The following is a 21,512-nucleotide window of genomic DNA, read 5'->3' as shown; positions in this document are numbered from 1 at the left end:
TCCTGAGAGTTCTCCATCAACAAATCATTTAAACAAGAATCCTTGTCTCAGGCTCAGCTTGGAATCTGACCAAAAACATGTGCAAGAATTGATTTTATCACCTTCTTAAATCTGGTTGTTTTTTTTTTCTGTATTTCTCTTCTTTATTTAATGGTATCATCTTTTGATCCTCAAGCTCGAAATCTGGAAGTCATCTTTGACCCCTCCTTGTCCTGTTTCTGTATAGTGGTTCTTAAACCCTTTGTTGCTGAATGTCTTCATACTCTAAAAAAATTATCAAGAGCTTTAAAGAACTTTTGTTTCTGTGGGGTATATCTTTTACTATTATCATATTAGAAATTAAAACTGAAAATATTTTAAATATTATTTAAAAATAATACAATACTATAGATAAACATAAACCATATTTTTATGAGAAATTATTGTTTCTAAACAAAAAAACAATAGAAGAATACCTTGTTGTACAGTTTTTCGAAAGTATGGGGCTTAAGGGAAGTTAGCTGGATTCTCATATTTGGTTCTGCTTTTGCTCTGTTGCAATATCACCAGTCGTGTAACCTCTGATCAACTCCATTGGATCCCATGAGAAAATAAAAGTGGAAGGGGCTAATAATGTTTCAGCATTGTTACAAAAATAGTTTTGATGTTGCAGAACCTGTAAAAAGGTCTGAATCCCTGGACCATTCTTTGAGAACCACTGCTGTATATCAGTTGATATATAGCCCAGTTGATTTTGCGATGAAATTGTACTTTTACAGATTGCATGATATGGAATAAATAAAACATTCCCCATAGTCTTGAATGCCCATAACTGGGATAATTTGAAAGCATAGACTGAGTCTGAATCCAGCTCCTACCACTTACATGCTGTGTGATCTTGAGCAAGTTGCTTAACCGTTCCCCATATTTTAGTTTACTCATATATGAAGTAAGACAACAGTAAATTTGAGGTTTATGTGAGTTAATATGTATGAAGTGCTTACAACAGTACCTGGCCCATAATAAGCATTACGTAAACATTAGCTATTATTATTACTCTTGGTAATAGTAAATAAGTCTCCTATAAGTGTTAGCTAATGGTTGTCATCACTTTTCCTTTCTGCTGCCTCGTTCGTCTTTTCTTGGCTGATTTATATCACACTGTTAATTGGTCTGCCTGTTTCCATTATTTCCTCTTGCCTATTAACTTTATTTTTTAAAACATACAGTCTTGTCACTTTATTGAGTAGATACTTTTGTGAGCTTCTTGATGTCTTTAAGAAAATAACTTCAGAATATATCATAGACCTTTTTCAATATGGCTTAATCTACCTTTTATTTCTGTCAGGTACTTTGTGTAGTTCATATCCATTAGCCACTATGCCTCAACCAGTCATTTATTATCATCATCTGGTACTGTCTCTAATTCACACCCATCCCGAACACACTACCCCTTTTTGTCTGCCTCTCTCAAGACTATATTTTGCATCTTTGTTTCATAAAGCGTCCATTAGTTTTCCAAACCAGCTCAGATTTCCTCTGGGAAGCCACAGGAACTTCTAAATTAAATCTCTTATACTGCAGTAAACTGGGAATTAACTGGGCAAAACCAGACATGGTCACTCTACTTAGAACAAGAAAGGTTTTAAAAAAACACTCAATCCTAATCCTGATTTTTAATCAGATAAAAAATAAATCAGAAGATCCTAAGCAGAGTTCCTTATCATGCCACCACTCAACCTGACCTGGATTTAAAAGAACTCCTACTGGGGAGTTATTTATAATCTGTTTGATAGCATACATCCCAGTATGACAATAATTGAGACTCCTGTGTATTAATATTGCAAAAATTTAGAGCATTGTTAATCAAGACTTATTTTTCTTTCTCCTGAGAGAAAATTCTAATATGCATCTGGGCTTTTCTTCTTTGTTGTTATCAGAGATTCGTAGTGAACAGGCTGTGTTCATCATTTGAAGGTTAAGTTCAAAGCTTTTACCATGATTGGTGTTATCAAAAATGGATGGACAGCACATCTGAACTTTCTCTTGAAAAATTGAAAGCAGTTGCTAGAAGATTAATAAGGACAGGGTTCTTCCCGAATAATTCACATTGGCTAAAGACCATGTTATGCCCAATTCTTGAGAAAGCACAGGTAGACTTTGCTCACATCCATTTTCCCTTACCTTGAGATTCTCCATCCCCCTTCCCTCCATTCTTTCCAATCAAAAAAAAATGCTTGATTGTAACATCGGAAGTCTAAACTGTTCAGTTAGAGATAGAATTTTATGTTTAAATTGACAAGTATTTCAATTGAAGATAGACCTTTGTATTTGAATTGAAGAATGTTCTGCAGTGTTAATGACAACTTTTGGACGCATTGTAGAAACTAATAAAATATAGCTCACATGTTTGGGGGGAAATCTGTGCAATAAAAACTAACGTTAAATAGTACTGATCACTTTGTAATAATAGTGCTGTAGTTAGCATTGCCATTAAGAAATGATTTGATTTTTTGTAATTTGTATTTACTTTTGAAAAGAAAATAAGTCCTATGGAGCAAGGTTTAGCTCGCTTGCTATTTTGTTTATTGACTTATAGAAACATTTATTTGGCTCCCAGTGTAACTAGATACGATGCTGATACCAGGGAAGCAAAAACAATAGACCTTTATCTTTAACAGGATTGCCTGTTTGTTGTTTTCCCCCCTCTGTTAGATTCTAAGTGGTGAGTTCTGTGATAGTGGCAAAAACAGTGATTTTTGATTATCCAAAATATATTTATATAAGTTAATCAAGTTTTTAAAATATGTAATTTAAAATCTTCCCGTAGCACTTAAGACTGGCAGTAGTCAGTATCAAAATGCATAATTGCAGTTTTATTATGAGGTGTTGGCTGGCAACTGATGGTGGATGACAACAATTAATAGATTATTAAATTGTCTTCTTTAATAATTTGTTTGAATTTTGTATATTTTCTTCTGTAGCAGTGCTGTGTCAGAAGACTTTTTGTGATCGGTGTTCTGTATTTGTGCTACCTAAGAGGATCCACAGAACACTTGTGACAGTTGAACATTTCAGATGTGGCTAGTGTGATTGAGGAACTGAATTTTTAGTTTTGCTTAATTTTAGTAATTTAAATTTAAATAGCTACATGTGACTAGTGGCTAGTGTATTGAACAGTGCCAATCTATAGTGTCATTAGTTTCCATCAGACAGTGGTAACAGTTGAATTACTGTTAGATTATTAGTTTCATTATTTTGTTCATACAGGAGCCAATTTTCAGAATTTTACTTACAGATACCTGTAATCAAGGCATTGAGTTGTCCTTAAAGCTAAATTATAATTAATCTTTTTTCTAAGGTCTGTTAGAAGGTGAACAGGCTCACTTTTTTCCCCCCTTTTTATTGCAACATAGAGATTGCTACAGGATTCATTATAATGAGTGGATCATTGTATTAACATTGATAATGGATTATCTCTGTTTTCATTTGGGTCATATAATTTAGCCACTTATCTTCACATGTATTGAACTGGCAAGAAGACCATTCAGGCTACTGAGGAAGTAGCAGGTGGTAGGGATCAGCCAGTAAGTGACAGTTTTCGAGGTCATGCATGGGAATAGATGGAATGAGTGGAATCTGTATTGAGAATTTAAGTTCTTGATAATTTGGAGGAGGAGCAGCTAATGGAGCATAAGCTACCACAAGACACTTGCAAAGTTACGATTACTTAAAAAAATAGGGTAAATTGAGGCAGGTACAAAGTGAGACTTATTCTAGAAAGTATTCAATCAGAATTGTGTTTGCAATCACGAAGAGAATGTTACTGTAAGAACTTGTAATTAATTTAAAAAGAAATTAATGATCAAATATAAATGGCAAAAATCATGCAGTAATTTTTATAGCAAGAGTGTTTTCTTTTTCTCTTTTTTTCCATGTTTATTTATTTTAGAGACTGAGAAAGAGAGAGAGAGAGAGAGAGAGAGAGAGAGAGAGAGAGAGAGAGAGAGAGAGACACCATGAGTTGGGGAGGGGCAGAGAGAGAGAGGGAGACACAGAATCTGAAACAGACTCCAGGCTCTGAGCTGTCAGCACACAGCCTCATGCGGGGCTCGAACTCAAGAACTGTGAGATCATGACCTGAGCCAAAATTGGACGCTTAACTGACTGAGCCACCCAGGCCCCCCGAAGATGTTTTCTAATAATAAAATTGCAATTGCATACTCTTTTCAGCTATGCATGCTATTTTTAATACTCATAATTCATCTAATAATATTAAACCTTTGTTTTTAGGTGATTCATTCTTACTCTGAGGAAGTGAAACTGAGCAATTTTAAGACCCCAGGGATCCTTGATTAGGAAGCTCTCGTAGAAGCTTATCAGTAGAGGAATATTTTTATGAGGCTGAAATTCAGCTATTATGTCTAAGGGTCTGTTTGACTCCCTTTAGACTTTCAGCACCTGGAGGTTGATTCTGTGTCTTACATTTCCTCTGTGACTCTCCATGTACCTCTTTAGAGAGACTGGTTCTCTCTGCTGACTTTCTTTTGACACCAAAAAATCTTTATTTCTTTGTAGGGGGAGCCCATCACTTTCTGTGAGGAGAGTTTTGTAAAGCATCGTTCAAGTCTGATGAAACAGTTCTTGGAAACTGCAGTTAACCTCCAACTTTTCAAGCAGGTAAGAGTGGGCCTTCATATTTCCTTCTGTAACAGAAGATTACAGAAATGTAACAAATGCGTAGCACGTTTTTATCACTTTTATCAAAAGTTTGTCAAAACTCTGAATAATACTGTTCTAGAATTACAAGAAATTTTTCTTTCTTTTGTTAACTCTACAGTTACCTATGGCATGGCACTCTAGAAAATTAAGTAATAGTAACTTTGTTATTAAAAAAAAATCTCATCTAAAGTACTAATCTGATGGTCTGTGAAAGAGTATTCATTCACAGTTCCGAAACCAGCATGACTAGTTTCATGTGAGCATCTAGGAGTTGGTTTGGTATGGTAGATTGAGGATGATAAGCAAACTATTTTTTGTAGGACAGTCCTTATGTAACTCAGCTTAGAAAAACAGACTTCATAATTATAAATTCAAAAATTCAGAAAAAAAGGTCATCATCATACTATGTATCCCGATTTTTGGCTCAGAAAGTGTTGTCACAATTTCAAAAAGCAGTAGCTTAACATCAGAATTGAGAATGTTTAGATGTACTCATTCTTTCATTCCTGTGTGTGATCATAGCAAGTCTCTCAATTGAGGCTCCTCTCAATTTCTGTTTACGTAATTTAAATTAAGTTCTAAACACTTTATTTTCTTATTCCACATGATAATTTAAATGTAAAGTTACCTGTGTGAATTCATCGTTTAATGAAGACCAATAAAGTGCCATAAACTGCTCAGGACCAGGATACAAGCATGAGTAAAAATTCAATAGCTGAAACTGAAAATCTAATAGAATCCTTTGGACTGTCAAGAGAAAAGATCCCATGTAATTTGAGATAAGCTTCAAATTAAATAAGTGATTTAATTTGATGGTGACAAAACCAATACTATTATCCATATTCTGAGGAAGTTTTAAAAAATAATTAGAAAATACTCCGGGGGGCGGGGACTATAACTATCTTCTCATATGTGAAGGTTTACCTTAAAGAAAGGGTTACGTTTACCCAATACCTAAAAGAGGCAGAAGCAGCTTTGATAGCTTTTAGGATCAAAGATGTCTTACGAATTTCTGAAGATGGAGTGGGTTACTTTTGGTGCTTTGTCACTAGAGGGTTCCAATATAGATTGAATTACTTCCCAAGGTTGTAGAAGGATCAAGTGATGGTCTTTCTAAATGCTGAAGCATACAGCACAATGCTGTCCTAAACCAGTCACCCAGTGCGTGTTTGTGGAGTTAAATAGTGATACCCTTTTTGTAGTTTTATCTGTCAAGGAGAGATAGTACTACTTCCCATTGTCAACTCTGAATTGTGAAGATCAATTCATATGGGGGTCAAGAATTGAACGGGTAGATAGAATATCTAACTTATGACGTAACCTTTGGCCATAAGACTGTAACCAAAATCTTTTCATTAGTTATAATTCAGATAGAGTAATTTTTGTATACTTACAATAAGCTCATATTTTTAGGAATCAGGTAGAGTTGGGTTAAATCTTGGCTTTCTCATGTAATAGCTGTTTGCTCATAAGTATCTGTCTCTTTTTCTTTAAAATAGAAATACCCCGTATCTCACAGGGTTGTGATAAAGTTTATGTGAACTGATACATGTATACTCCCAGCACAGTGCACAACACTTTGTAGAAGCTTATTAAATCTTAGTGTCTGCCTCATTTTAGAGCCATTACATTAATAAAGTATAAATCTATGCAGGATTATTTTTAAATATAACTTGGTCAAAAAGGCTAAATGTAGAATACTAAAGTGGTCAATTAAAATAGAACCCATTATATAGACAACTTAGATAGTTTACATGCACCAATTGACCATGTTCTCAAACTTGATACCCTTTTATGACCCTTGAGAAAATGATACTTGAAGTTTGGGGACTTAAAAGATTCCTATTGACAGTTTCACAAACTTCTAAAGATGAATAAGTTCCAGAGATTCACTGTACAACATAGTGCCTAATTCTAGTCTATTAAAATTCTATCTCATGTTAGTGTTCTTACACACACACACACACACACACACCCAAAGGAACGCAAGAAAACTTTCCGAACTGTTGGATATTTTTATTACCTTGATTGTGGTGATTGTAGCAAAATGTATACATATGTCCAAACTTAACACATTGTCTCCATTAGTTATGTTCAGTTTTTTGATTACAATTACACTTTACTAAAACTTGGGGGGAAAGAAAAGAAACAAAAATAGGAATCAATTGGTAAAAAATTACCAACATATATGAAGCCACAAAGAGACTATTGCTCTTTTCGAAAGAATATAAAAATATTCATTAGGTATAAATGATTGCTATTCACTATTATGAATTTGTGATCCATCATAGGTCAAGGACTCCTCCGGCTCTCTATTTAGCAGTGCTTATGCATCAAAATTGAGAGAACATGGGTCCAGGAGAGCAGCATATAATTTTAAGTTAAGAGTTAAAGTAGACTATTATTTCAGATAATACGGCCGGGAGAGATTCGGAGGTAACTTACGTACTGAAACAATTTTAAATGCAGTATTTAAAAAACTGTTTCGTGGTGTGGAACAGGAGACAAAGCCTACTGCTTACTTCCCAAGTTGAAAAGTGTAATAGGAGACCCTACTCCCACAAATCTGGGATGACTTAGTGTAAAAGTAAACAAGAAATCAAACTGCTCCTTCCTTTTATTCATTTCCTGGTGATTGTACCTCCAAAGCACTGGTACTGAGTGGAGGGGAGGAAAGGGTGCTGCTGAAAAGTAAACACACCAGCCTGTACAGAAATTTGAAGTCTGAATTAATAATTTCTGATTTGGTCTGATACAACTCAAGCCAAGTTTACAGTGATCCTAAATTGTTAGCACTGTCAGGCCCTAGGCAGAAGCAAACACACATCTTCTCTTGAGGAACCCAGGTATCAAAGAATTCTCCCAGCTAAAATTCCAAAGATAAATTTCACCGTTAGAAATTATAAACATACAAGGAAAAAAAATCATGAGCAAGAACTAGCAGAAACCGAGGACCAAAATTGACTTACAAAGATTTTAAATATTGGAATTATCAAAATTAGAATATAAAATAACTATGCTTAAAATGTTCAAAGGAATTAGGGGTGCCTTGGTGGGTCAGTTGGTTAAGTGTCTGATTTTGGCTCAGGTCATGATCTTGTGGTACATGAGTTTGAGCCCCATGTTGGGCTCTGTGCTGACAGCTCAGAGCCTGGAGTCTGCTTTGGATTCTCTGTCTCCCTCTTTCTCTGTCTCTCCCCCACTCATGCTCTTTCTCTCAAAATAAGTAAGTAAATAAATAAATAAATAAATAAGCAAACATTAAAAAAGTAAAAAAAAAAAAATAAGATGTTCAGAGGAATAGAAGACAAGCTTAGAAATGTTCAGTATATAGGGGCTCCTGGGTGATTCAGTTAAGTGACCGACTTTGGCTCAGGTCATGATCTCATGGTTCATGAGTTCAAGCCCCATGTCAGGCTCTGTGCTGACAGCTCAGAGTCTTGAGCCTGCTTTGGATTCTGTGTTTCTGTTTCTCTCTGCCCCTCTAGCACTCATGCTCTGTCTCTCTCTCTCTCAAAAATAAATAAACACTAAAAAAATGTTCAGGATATAAAAATATTAATGTGAAGCCAGTTTTTAAGACTGTAGCTTATAGGGGAGCCTGGGTGGCTCAGTTGGTTAAGCATCTGACTTCAGCTCAGGTCAGTATCTCACAATCTGTGAGTTTGAGCTCTGCATTGGGCTCTGTCCTGACAGCTCAGATCCTGGAGCCTGCTTTGTATTCTGTATCTCCCTCTCTCTGTGCCCCTCCCCTGCTCATGCTCTGTCTTTCTCTGTCCCTCAAAAATAAAATAAAAACATAAAAAAGACTGTAGCTAATAAAATTCTGGTAGGAAGTATGTAACTGAAATGGATGGAAATTGATGGGTTGAACAGCAGATCAGATCTAACTGAAGAGAGATTTACTAAACTGGAAGATATATCTGAAAAAGAAATTATCCAGAAGATAACGCAGAAGAATGAAGAAATAGAAAATATGAGAGGTTAATAGGCATGAAGGGTAGAATGAAAGTGTCTAAAAGCCATTGGAATAAACTCTAAAAGGAGAGGACAGAAAATGGAGGAGAGTGAGTAGTTCAAAGGACAATGCCCATACCAATAAAATATACCATTGTATAAATTTAAGAAGTCTAACATATCCAAACTGAATAAATAAAAAGAAATCTATAACTACACCATATATTCAGCTCTAAAACATTAAGTAAAAATGGAAAATTTTTTAAATAACAAGATGGGCAAGATAGATTACCTTCAGGGAGCAACATAGTGACAGCTGAGTTTACATTAGTAATCCAGAAGATACTACCGTATCTTCAGCATGTGGAGAAAAAATACCTAGAATCCTTTGCTGACTAAAATACATCTTGGGGCACCTGGGTGGCTCAGTCGGTTAAGCGTCCGACTTCGGCCCAGGTCATGATCTCACGGTTCATGGGTTCGAGCCCAGCATCAGGCTCTGTGCTGATAGCTCAGAGCCTGGAGCCTGCTTCTGATTCTGTGTCTCCCTGTCTCTCTCTTCCCGTCCCCTGCTCACACTGTCTCTCTCTGTCTCTCAAAAATAAATAAATGTAAAAAAAATTTTTTTAAATACATCTTAATTATAAGAGTGATATAAAAACATTCCCCACCCCACCTGACCCTGCCCCTCCCCCCCAAAACCCTGAGTTTGCTCCTTGTGTTGACTTTATTGATGTGTCTTCTTTGTTCCGCTAAAATCCCCAGTTACTTTATCAAATGCAAATGCCAATCTTGGTGTTGCCGTGAAGATATATATATATATATGCATATATATATACACACACACACACATATATATACATATATATGTGTATATATATATATACACACACACACACACACACACACACACATATAAATATGTATATATATGTATATATATGTATATAATTAAAACTCCTTATCAGTTGACTTTAAATAAGGAAGATTATTCTAGATAATTTAGGTAGGTCTGTCTGAATCAATTGGAAGACCTTAAACTCAGAACTGAGGTTTCCCTGGGACAGAGAAGAAATCCTGTCTGTGGATGAGAGCTTTGGCTTCTATAGGTTTAGCCTGCTCATGATTTTTCCTTCCTGATGCTTGTCTTACGAATTTCAGACTTGCTTAGCTAGCCCCTATTATCATGTAAACCAATTCCCGGTAATAAATCTCACCTGTGTATATGTGTTTGTGTTTGTCTATTTATCATTATATCTCCTATATATCTCCTACTGGTTCTGCTTCTCTGATTGAACCCTGACTGCTATACCAGACAGCAGAAAGAAATCTTTAAGGGAATACTTTAAGAAAGTACTTCAGGGAGAAAGAAAGTTTTCTCAGATCCAAGATGGAAGGTCTGAGATGCATGAAGAAAGGAAGAACAAAATAAATGGTAAATATGTGGATTAAATTAAAACAATGTTAACTGTATAACACAGGCAAATTCTTCCACATGTCCAAGAATCAAATGGTTTCAATTCAGATTCCAAAAATTTCCCATTTTGATTATGGAAAAAGGGAGATTCTCTTCAATTTATTTTGTGTGGCTAAGATCATCTTGATTCCAGATCCTAAAACAGCATGAGAAAAGAACCTTATAGGTAAGCCTCACTCACAATCACAAATGGAAAGATTTAAACAAAATATTTGCAGCCAATTCTAGCAATGTATTAAAAGGATACTACTTTATGAGCAGCTTTCATTTACTCCAGAAATTAAACGGCCATTGCATATTAGGAAATCTATGAATGTAATTTCCTACATTAGCCTATTATTAGAAAAATCATTAGATCATCTCAACAGATGCAGAAATTTTTCATAAAATTCCTGATAAAAACTAAAAAAAGAGGCATGATTGAAAGCAATTTCAACAAACTTCATACTTAATATTAAAAATACTACCTCTGAAAAAGGTGTTAGCTATTACCTTTGGAATCCCTAGCATATATAATTTAGCCAAAAAAAAAAAAAAGATTTAGAAGACACTAAACTGACATTACTTTTATTTCTTTGAAGAGAGAGACAGGTTTCTTAAGACATGAAGGAATAGCTTAATAAGTTTGACTTTATCAAAATGAAAAACTTTGATTACCAAAAGACACCATATTTGTAATAAATACAAACCACACAAGGACACAGAATCTAGAATTCAAGACAAAACAAAATAAGCAGGAATAGACATATTCATCCAATAGAGTTGTACAGAAGACTTGAGTTAGCACATGCAAATGGAGAAACCTGAATGGCCGATAAAAGTGTGCAAGGTATTCAGCCTCATTTGGGGTCAGAGAACATCACATAAAAAAACACAATGAAATTTCACCATATACTCACCAGATTGGCCAAATTAAAAAAAAAAAAAAAAACAAAAACAAAAACAGAATCTCAAAATTTGGCAAAGGCACAGAGCAAGGGACCAAGTTTTAACTGTTCATGGGGGTGTAAATTTGCGCAAATAACTTAGAAAACACTGTGGCACTACCATTTAAAGTTAAACGTGCAAATTTCTTAGAAATTTCACTCTAAGTTGTGCACCAGAAATCATTTACTGACATTGCTTGTAAAAAGCAAAATACTGGCAGTAATGTCAGATGTTGATCAGTGTTAAAATGAACAAATTGTTATATTCATACAATAAAACATTGTACAGTAGGAAAATTAAGCTGCAGCAAAACTGAAAATGAATTAAATGAAAAAATCACTAAAGGATTACTATGATGAGTCTTTTTATGTAATATTTAACAGGAAGAAAAATTATATAGTATATTATATAGGGAGACATTCGTGTGGTAAAACTATAAAGGCAGACAAAGGAGAGGACAACCTGAAGCAATTGTGGTCTTTTCTGTGGGGAGAGAGGGGCACTCAAGGAAGGCCCTTCTAAGGAAGGGAATGTTCTGGTAGTTTGCTTTATTATTATTTAAACTTAATTATTTAAGACACTATTATTTGAATTATCAAAGTACTGTATAAAAACATTTATATATATACACACACACATATATATACGTACATACGTATATATATACATATATATGTATATATATGTATATATGTATATATACGTATATGTGTGTGTGTGTATGTATATATATATATATATATTTGTTTTCAGATCAGCTTGTTTCTATTGGGCTGTTTTCATTGACAGTTGACTTCTTAACCTTTTGAAACCTCAGTTTCTGCATCTGTAAGATGAGTTAGAGTAAAAGGTCACTAAGTTTGAGATACCTTTCGACTCTAACATTCCTTGATATTATGAAATAAACATAGCTTAGACGGATGATAGTAGGTTCCATTTGGATAAATTCCTCTTTAGATAATGGATTTGGAAGGAATCCCAGAAACAGCTTCTTAAATCCACCATTCTGACATCACCATGTTTCTGTAGCTAACAGCTTTACCGAGATTTAAGCCATTATTTTTAGGACTCTTACCTTTATCTCATATTATACTAACACAGTAAAGGAAATTATTTTCTTGTGTATATTGCTCGTTATTAAGGTCACTGGAACTAAAGTTTTGTCTGCTCATTTTATTATACACTTTTCCTGGCTAAAGACCATGACTGAATTTGGTGTGTTGACCCAAGAGCCTAGTATACAGCCACAGACTTATGGGATCTCCGTGATATAGGCCCTTTTTTAGATGGCAACCTATATTTCTGTTAAGAAATGTATATAATAAGTAAGGAGCTCAAGCATAGATATATTTTTTTGCCTAAAATAATCTTGCTTGCTTATATTCTACCTTTATCAGAGAGGAAAATGATAGGAAAGATTCAAATTGGAAAAGGCTCTTTTGGTGTTCTTCCAAAACCCTTTCCTGCCTTTCATAGGACAATACAAATGTGTCTTTTTTAAACTTTTCCATCCAACAAAGTGCCCCTTGTGGTAGAAGAGAACACATGTTTCTGAAAAGAATAGGAATGTGACTATCAGAGACCATTGGAAAAGCACATTTAATAAAGCCATTTTGTATTTTTCAGAGACGTTTATATACATCGTGCATTCTATACCACAGTATAGTTGTGTTTATTTTAAAGTGAAAATGTTTTAAATAAATTACTGGTTAAAGTACCCTTCTCCTCCTTTCATCTTCAATTAAACTCAAGTTTTCAGGTAAATACATTGCATTCATTCTTTGGCTCTGAGTTCCTGGTCTCACCACCATGTGTAATGACATGCCTATCCCATTGTTAATAGCATTGGCTCTGGAATGCTCTGGAATGCAGTAGATCTGGGTTTGTACCCTGGTGTGCCACTTTCTCGGAGTATCACACATTGTAAGGTGCTTGGTCTCTCTCTAAGCTTTAAATCCTTCCCCAGTTTCTTATACTAATGGACTGTCCAAATACCTTGAATATCCCTTCAAATACACCTTTCACGAAGTAAGGTTTTGTATATGCTGTACCATACAGCCAGTATTAATCCATTGTCATTCTTCCATAGTCTTCTCAAACATCAGCCCTTATCCAAATCAACATTTACCCTTACATCCGTTCTGTTCCCTTAGAGCTTTTGTTCATACCAGAGTTACAGCATTTAGTCTATGTTACTGTAATTTCCCTCTTACTGTGTTTTCCTTCACCTCTTTAAAGCTTTCCCTGATTTTCCTCCAGCTCACTAGGTCTGCACTCCTTTCTCTGTGCCTGTATTACTTTGAAAACATTTTGTTTGTTTATTCATTTTAACAGTTAAGTACTGAGCATCTTTTGTTGTTGTTGTTGTTGTTGTTGTTGTTGTTGTTGTTGTTGTTGGGTCCTGCTCCTCCAAGCACTTGAGATTCAGAGCTGTGTAACCCGCTTTCATGGAGTTGTGATTTCTAGTGAAGGGAATGGGTTAACATACAACAAATAAAAAGGAAAAATGTCAGCAAGTGGTAAGTTTAGAGGGTATGAGATATTGATTGGGTGCCTAATTTTAGACCAGAGGTTCAGAAGAGGCTTTACTGAAAAGATGATACTTAAGAGAAATCTGAAGAAGGGAATTAGTTTTGAGAATATCAAAAGAGGAACATCATTTCGGGTAGAGGAAACTGCTATTGAAAAGACCCCAGGGAGGGAAAAGAACTCGGCATTTCCTAGGATCATAATTAAATCAACTGTGGGCAAGAAAGAAAGTTGCATCAGCTTAGGTTAGAAGAGCAGAAAGGGGACACAGATCTTGTAGGACTTTAAAGGCATGAGTTACATTATATTCTTTAAAAAAAATTTTTTTTTAATGTTTATTCTTTTTTGAGAGAGAAATAGCCTGAGTGGGGGAGGAGCAGAGAGAGAGAGAGAGAGAGAAAGAGAGAGAGAGAGAGAGAGAGAGAGAGAGAGAGAGAGAGAGAATCCGAAGCAGGCTCCAGGCTCTGAGCTGTCAGCACAGAGCCTGACAGGGGGTTCAAACCCACAAATGGTGAGATCATGACCTGAGCTGAAGTCAGAACGTCCAACTGACTAAGCCACCTAGGCATCCCTTGTTGCATTATATTCTAAACAAAGCAATATGCTATTGGAAAGCTTTAGCTGGGGTGTGACTGGATCTGATTTGTATTTTATAAAGATTGCCCAGATTGTGCTGTAATGGATTAGAGGAGAGAGAAGTGGGTCTCTACATGGGTCTGTTGCAATTGTTCAGGAGAGAAGTGATGGTGGATTGGATGAGGAAGGTAGTAGAAAAGACAAAGCAAAACAGAGCAGGGTTTGGTTATGTTTGGGAGGTGGAATTGCCAGTTCTTGCTGATGGGCTGACAAGAGTAGAGGGAAATGCAAAATCAAAGATAATACTCATATGTATATTTTTATATTGGCATTTCTAATAATTCTCTTTTTAGTTTACATATCAATATTCTGTATAGATTGTGAGCTACTCCAGTACTAGGACCATATGTGACTCAATTCTGTATGTGTAGTTGCTTGCATAGGATCTTGTTAATGCTGGTGCTAAATAAATATTAATAAAATTTCTCTGTACAGTGTTTCAAAGTTACTACTTGTAAAAAGTGATTTTGAAGACTAAGATATTTACATACTACAGTGATTAACAGCCATACATTATATATAAGGACTCTAAGATTAGGGAGATGGATTTCTGCTTCATGAAAGTAAACTTTTCCTTATGACCGAAGAATACAATAACAAGTGTATATTTAATATATAAATAATAACATTGGTGTAAAAATCCTCAAGATCAATCCATTTCTGATGAAATCACTATTTCATGTCATTTGTAACCTATTTCATGTTATTGGTAAACATGTCAACTAATTCCATCAAATTTTCCTTATATAAGGAACATACTTTTGTGGGTATAAGTAGAAAATTCTCATACCAGTTCATTAAGAGAATACTTATCAGAAAATTAAATTAAAATTTATTTAAAAAGTTTTTGATGGACCTTGAACAACTGTAGGGTCTAACACATCTATCGTTGTGAGGGAAAACCTGAAAATTTATGATTTGATAAAATATATCCTTTGTAGTTGGGATGGGGGAGGGGGTTCGTGCTCAACTAATCTTGAGAAGTACTGTGAAGATATACTACCATGATACATAAGGAAAATTCAGTACCTATTATATAGCTTGATATTTATTTTTCTAAAAGCACCTGACAAAGTGCTACTTCAAAGATTGATAAGTAGATTACAGTGTTGGAATATGAGGTAAAATAAGATGATGTTTGAAGAGCTGATTTGGGCCCATAAAAATAACTTTCTGTATACTCAGTACTTAATTTCAGATACTAATTTATAACATGTATTTCAAAATTCATTGTGTAATAATTCTAAAAATTTAAATTAGAAATTTATCGTGTAATGGCAAAACACTAGATGGTTATGTAGTTAGTTATTTATTCAACCAACATTTATTTGGTAAGTACTATTTGAAAGTCCACTTGCCATATGATGGTTAGTTTTTTCATATTTGTTATAGATCTTAAAACAATTGACACATTTCCCTAAGGTATTATTGTACACAGAAAAATTGTAACTTTATGGTGGAGAAGCCCAGCAGACCCCACCTTAACCAGATGATCAAGGTTAATGTCACCAGCAGTAGTAACATAAATTGACATTATGAACTCCCTGATGAGAGTCACTGTGGATACAATCGCCCCTATGGTATTCTTGCCAAAATATATAACCTCCATCTAATAATAAGTGTACATCAGACAAGCCCACATTGAGGAGCATTCTACAGTATGATTGGGCAGTACTCTCCAAAAGTGTCTAGATCCAAAGAAAGACTGATGAACCACAACTGGAAAAGACTGGATTAGATCCTGGAATAAAAAGAAGACCGTTGTAGAAAAACCACTGTAACCTAAGTATAGTCTATAGATTATTTAGTAGTATTATACCTACTGTAACTATGTCAATTTCTTGCTTTTGATAAATGTGCCATGGTTATGTAAGATGTTATCATTAGGGGAAGTTGGGTGAAGGTTATGTGGGAACTCTCCATTCTGTTTTTGCATTCCTGTAAACCTAAAACTATTTCAAAATAAAAATTTTAAACAGATTCTTAAAAAAAATGCCAATAGGACACTCACATTAAGGTATCTTAATGTTTTCTTGACAGAGTCTCTTTCATGTCACTATTATTATCCTTTGTGTTATGGTTTCTCCTGAAAGGATAGCTTTTGTTACAGGCATAATGAAAAGAATCCTTGCTCTATTCCTCTTTAATGTACCTTTCTGTATACGTATTTTTGTATTTGTGATATACTATTTTTTCCCTCCTTTTTTTCTAGGCTATTTCTTCAGTGTCCTTTAGAGTCACAGTTATCTCCCACCTCTCCCCTAATGTTATAGTCCTCTCTTTATCCTTAGACTCAGATATCTCCCTGGGGGTTCTTATGTAAGACCACACTGCATTAATTACCTTTATGTGATAAGTCCCCAGCACATCTTTATCACAGAGTCACTGTGTGCAGTCACATAAATGTAAATGTATATGTGTGTTTGCATAGTATAAATCTTCATGATTATGTGTATACATACACACATACATATACACATATACATATACATACACATGATTATGTGTATACATATACACATACATATACACATATACATATACATACTCACACCCATACATACACATACCTCACCCATATACATACATGCATCTGTACATGTACACACATACATGTCCCTCCTGCATCCTTTCTTTTGGGAACTAGTGCTACCGTGTTGCCTAAATCAGATAATGAGGAGTCTTCTTTTCCCATGTGTTCACTGCTGACCTTTCTTGCATCCAGTTTCCAGTTGTTTACTATGTTCCATTGATTGATCTTTCTAAATATTGCTTAGATTGTTTTATTCTCTCTCATTTCAATGTCAATGACTTATGTTGGATAACTGATAACTGTTTTTAGCCACCGTAAGCTATCCTCCATTCTATATTAACAATTGTTCTTTCTGAAAAGCAAATCTTGTATTTTTCCTATTATATTTAGGATAAAGTTCAAACCCCTAGCCTGGCACACAAAATCCTTCTTCCCCTTTTGTCTGGAATACCTGTCCAGATGCCTTTGCTACAGCCATTCTAAGTGATTTACTATTAGGTCTCTGAAAACGATTTCATGTCTTCATGAACAGCCCACATTGAGGGGCATTCTACAATACAATACGATTGAGCAGTACTCTCCAGAAGTGTATAGATCACCAGCGGCAAGGAAAGACTGATGAGTTACAAATGGAAAAGATAAGATTAGAGCCTGGGAATAAAACAAGACATTAGTAGAAAAACCAGTGTAACCTGAATACAGTCTGCAGATTATTTAATAGCACTATATCTATGTTAATTTCTTACTTCTGAAAAAAAATAACTTGGATTGTAATAGATGCTTAACAAAGAGCAAGAGAGTAAAGGACAGTAATTATGAAGAAATGAAAATAACATTTGTTGAACCTGATCTATGAACTTAGATTGTAATCCAGGTTAATTTGTTTGGCTTTCTCAAGTTGTAAGCTCTGTAAAGACAAGGATCATTGTTTTCTATCCTAATATTTAATACATGATAGACATTAATATTGTCAAATAAATAAAAACTGTTGAGTGACTCCTTGTCATAAGGAATAGATATGAAAATGTCTTGACAGTTTTGATGGAAGAGCTTATAAAATTGATTATAATGACGCTAATTTAGGGATAATACAAAACTTGTAGGAGTCAAGTGTTACTGTCAAATAACTGTCAAGTTACTGTCAAGTGTTACCGAATGGTGTCTGTAACTTAAATGTGGAGTCACATAACGGTGTAGGGTGTAGAAATGAAAATTCAGTGACATCCAGTGTACTCTGTATACTTTGTGTTATGGCCCACTTTCTCTGACTTATAAGATATTGAATAAAAGGAGTGAGTCAAAGGGTGCCTGGGTGCTCAGTGGGTTAAGTGTCTGACTTTGGCTCAGGTCATGATCTCATGGTTTGTGAGTTCGAGCCCCGCGTCGGGCTCTGTGCTGACAGCTCAGAGCCTGGAGCCTGCTTCGGATTGTGTGTCTCCCTCTCTCTCTCTGCCTCTCCCCCACTCACATTCTGTCTCTCACTCTCTCAAAAATAAATAAACATTAAAAAATTTTTAAAAAGGAGTGAGTCAAAAGCCATGTCTCCCTTTTATGTCAGCTAGCGATTTTGGAAGATTTTAGAAAGCTTTTAATGTAAGTAATAGAATCCTATGAATTTCTACATCCTTAAAGGAAGCATGAAGGTACTTATGTATGGTATGTAATCTATAGCTAAGATCAATATATGCATTACTACTAAAGATTCAATAGGTTTGGAGTATTTGGAAACATTTGATATGTGAATTGTTGGGAGATGGTAATTGTATGATGCACTTATTTCATAACATGAAAAAATAATAAAACAATGTGGCATAGGAAAGATATGGAGACTTACTGTCAGGAGGAAGGAATACACAAGGGGAGATAGCTTATCAGGACAAGGTGTATATATATACACATATATATGTATATATAAAAATATATATTTATATAAATAATATAATATAATAAATAATATAAATTTATTATATTATGTAATAATATAATAAATATTATAAATATAATCATTATATAATTATAATATAATAAATAATATAAATAAATATATATATTTATATAAATATATATATATTTAGCATCCTTTGCTAACTTACTTCAATTAGTATTTTAAAACGTGTTTCTCTAAATGGGGTCTCAAATGATCATCATCAGTTTACCAATAAAAATGGATATTCTTGAGTCTCATCTTCAAAATGTCTGATTCAAGATGCCTGGATTAAAACCCAGGAATCTACATTATTAATGAGGTGCCATAACAATATATACACTAAAGTTTTGGGAACAGTCATCTAATTATTCTGTATTCTCTCAAGTCAGCAGTATAACTTGAGTGTCTACTATATTTGAGGTAGTGTTCTGAGTGTTAAGATATATTGGAGAACAAGGAAAAATAGAATTATCTGACTTTGTGAATCTTTTATTTTTAGTAGGTAGAGGACAGACAATAGATAAATTATGTGGAGTGTTCAAAGATTAAGTACTATGGAAAAGTAAATAGAATAGGAAGGGGGGTCCTATTGGGGGTTAGGATGGAATTTAAAATAGTGTAGATTTTCATGGAATATGTGGCATTTGAACAACTACCTGAAAGGTGGTCAAAGATAGAAGCAGAGAGGAAGATTTGGAAAGCTGTTGCTGTAATCTTGGTGAGAAGTGATGGCATTTAAGAACTGGCTCAGGAAAGAGGATAACAGCTGAAGTCAGATTATGGATCCACTTTGAAGATAAAGTCAGTGGATATTCTGAAAGATTTAATATGAAATGGGAGAAAGAAGACTCACAGGTGTTTCCATGATTTCTTGTCTAAGAAACTGGTAGAATAGCTGTCATTCTACTGAAATGGGGAAGATTATGGGCAGGAAATATTTTGGTTAGAAGAATGAGTTCAGTTTGGGCCATATTAAGCTTGAGATGTCTATTAGACATCCAACTAGGATATTGGTTAGCAAATGGATAAGTAAGGCAGAGGAGAAAATTATACTAGAGATAGAAATTTGGGCATCATCAGCATGGAGAGAACTTAAAGTCATTAGACTGGAGACCAAGTGAAATTATCAAAGGAGTGGCTATAAAGAGAAATGGCAAGAGGCCCATGGACTGGAAAATAGCAGAAGGCAATGGTGAAGGAGGCCAAGGGAGAGTGAGTGATTAGTGATGTAGGAGAGAATTCAGAGCAGTAGAGAAAGAATACCAAAGAAGAAGGGATCAACATTGTCAAAGTCTTGTGACAAGTGAATAAAAATAAGGATCTGGAATTGACCAGTGAATTCAGTAATGTGGAGACCTGATGACCTCAGCAAGCGCAAGTTTGCTGAAATGGTGAGGCAGAAATTGTGGCTGAAGCATGGGAGAAGAAGTGAAGATAAAAATACTCACAGCTCTTTTGAGATTTACTGTAAAGCGCAATGCAGAAGTGGGCATGGCTAGAGAAGTAAATGGGGTCAAGAGGAGAAATAACATGTGTGTGGAGCCTGGTGGGATGATCTGGTGGATACAGAAAGCTATATTCAGGAAAACGGAAAAATTGTTAGGTCGTGAGGAGCAGTTACTTCATGCACAACAGGACAGAAGGCACAGACAGGGAGAGGACGAGGCGAAGGGGCTGGGCACATGTGCTGCTTAGAGCTTGCAGAATTTCTCTCTTAATGGCTTCAGTTTGTTTGTTTGTTTGTTTGTTTGTTTTTCTTACATGTAATTAGGAAGCACGATCAGCTGAGAGGGAATGGGAGAAGTGGTTGGGTATTTAAGGAGGGAGAAAATACGAAGTCAGAGAGTGAATGGACTCGAGAAAAAACAGAATTGTCTGGCATCATTCAGAGCACGTTGGAAATGGCAGGTTATGACTTTAAAGTGAGAGTGGTCATCATGGTTGTCTGGGTTTTCTCTCAATACCCAGAGCCTCCTACAGACCTACTGATTGCATGCGTGCTCCTGCACCAGGGCGTTATTTATGCCGATGGCTCCCTTTTCCTGGGATCGTCTTCTCCCATAAACTATGTGACCTACTTCCTCACTGCTTTCAAGTCTTGACTCAGATGCCACCTTCATCATAATATCTGCCCTGACCACACTGTTTAAAATTGGAAGTTCCTTGCCCCAAACTCCCCAACCTTCCTTATGCAATTCTATCTTACTGTCCGACACTCATCACCTTCTAACACGCTACGTAATGTATTTATTTCATGCTTTCACTCCCCTTCTCCCCCACTAAATATTTAAGCATCACAAAAGATTTTTTTGTTATTGAATTATAATTGACATACAATATTAGTTGCAGATGTGCAAGATAGAGATTCAGTATTTTTATATATTATGAAATGATAATGATAGGTCTAGTCCCCATCTGTCCCCATACAGAGTCATTACAATACTATTGACTATATTCTCTATGCTGTTCTTTACATCCTTGTGACTTATTTATTTGATTACTGGAAGTTTGTACTGAATCCCTTTACCTCTCACACCCATGCTCCCACCCCCTTTTCCTCTGGCAGCAAGCAGTTTGTTCCCTGTATCTGTGAGTCTGTGTCTGTTTTGTTTTGTTTTGTTCATCTGTTTTGCTTTTTTAGATTCCGCATATAAGTGAAATCATACAGCACTTGTCTTTCTCTTATTTCACCTAGCACAATACCCTCTAGGTCTATCCATATCGCAACAAATAGCCATATTTCATACATTTTATGGCTGAGTAATATCCTGTTGTATATATACACACTTTTCTTTATCCATTCATCTATCAATGGACACCTAGGT

General features: G+C 35.2%; 1 protein-coding gene across 5 annotated transcripts in view; it reads left to right on the top strand.

Moving 5' to 3' along the window:
* Positions 1 to 21,512, top strand: part of DENND1B (DENN domain containing 1B) — a 268,689-nt gene that overhangs the window by 193,912 nt on the left and 53,265 nt on the right. For all 5 annotated transcript variants that reach the window (XM_019821935.3, XM_019821934.3, XM_045048956.1 and 2 more), the window contains one exon: positions 4,558 to 4,659. In XM_019821935.3, the coding sequence (XP_019677494.2) occupies positions 4,558 to 4,659 (102 nt within the window). The remainder of the gene's footprint in view (positions 1 to 4,557; positions 4,660 to 21,512) is intronic.

The sequence above is a fragment of the Felis catus genome, chromosome F1 (assembly GCF_018350175.1).
Source record: "Felis catus isolate Fca126 chromosome F1, F.catus_Fca126_mat1.0, whole genome shotgun sequence".
Taxonomy (NCBI): Eukaryota; Metazoa; Chordata; class Mammalia; order Carnivora; family Felidae; genus Felis; species Felis catus.
This window is presented reverse-complemented; position numbering and strand designations above follow the sequence as displayed.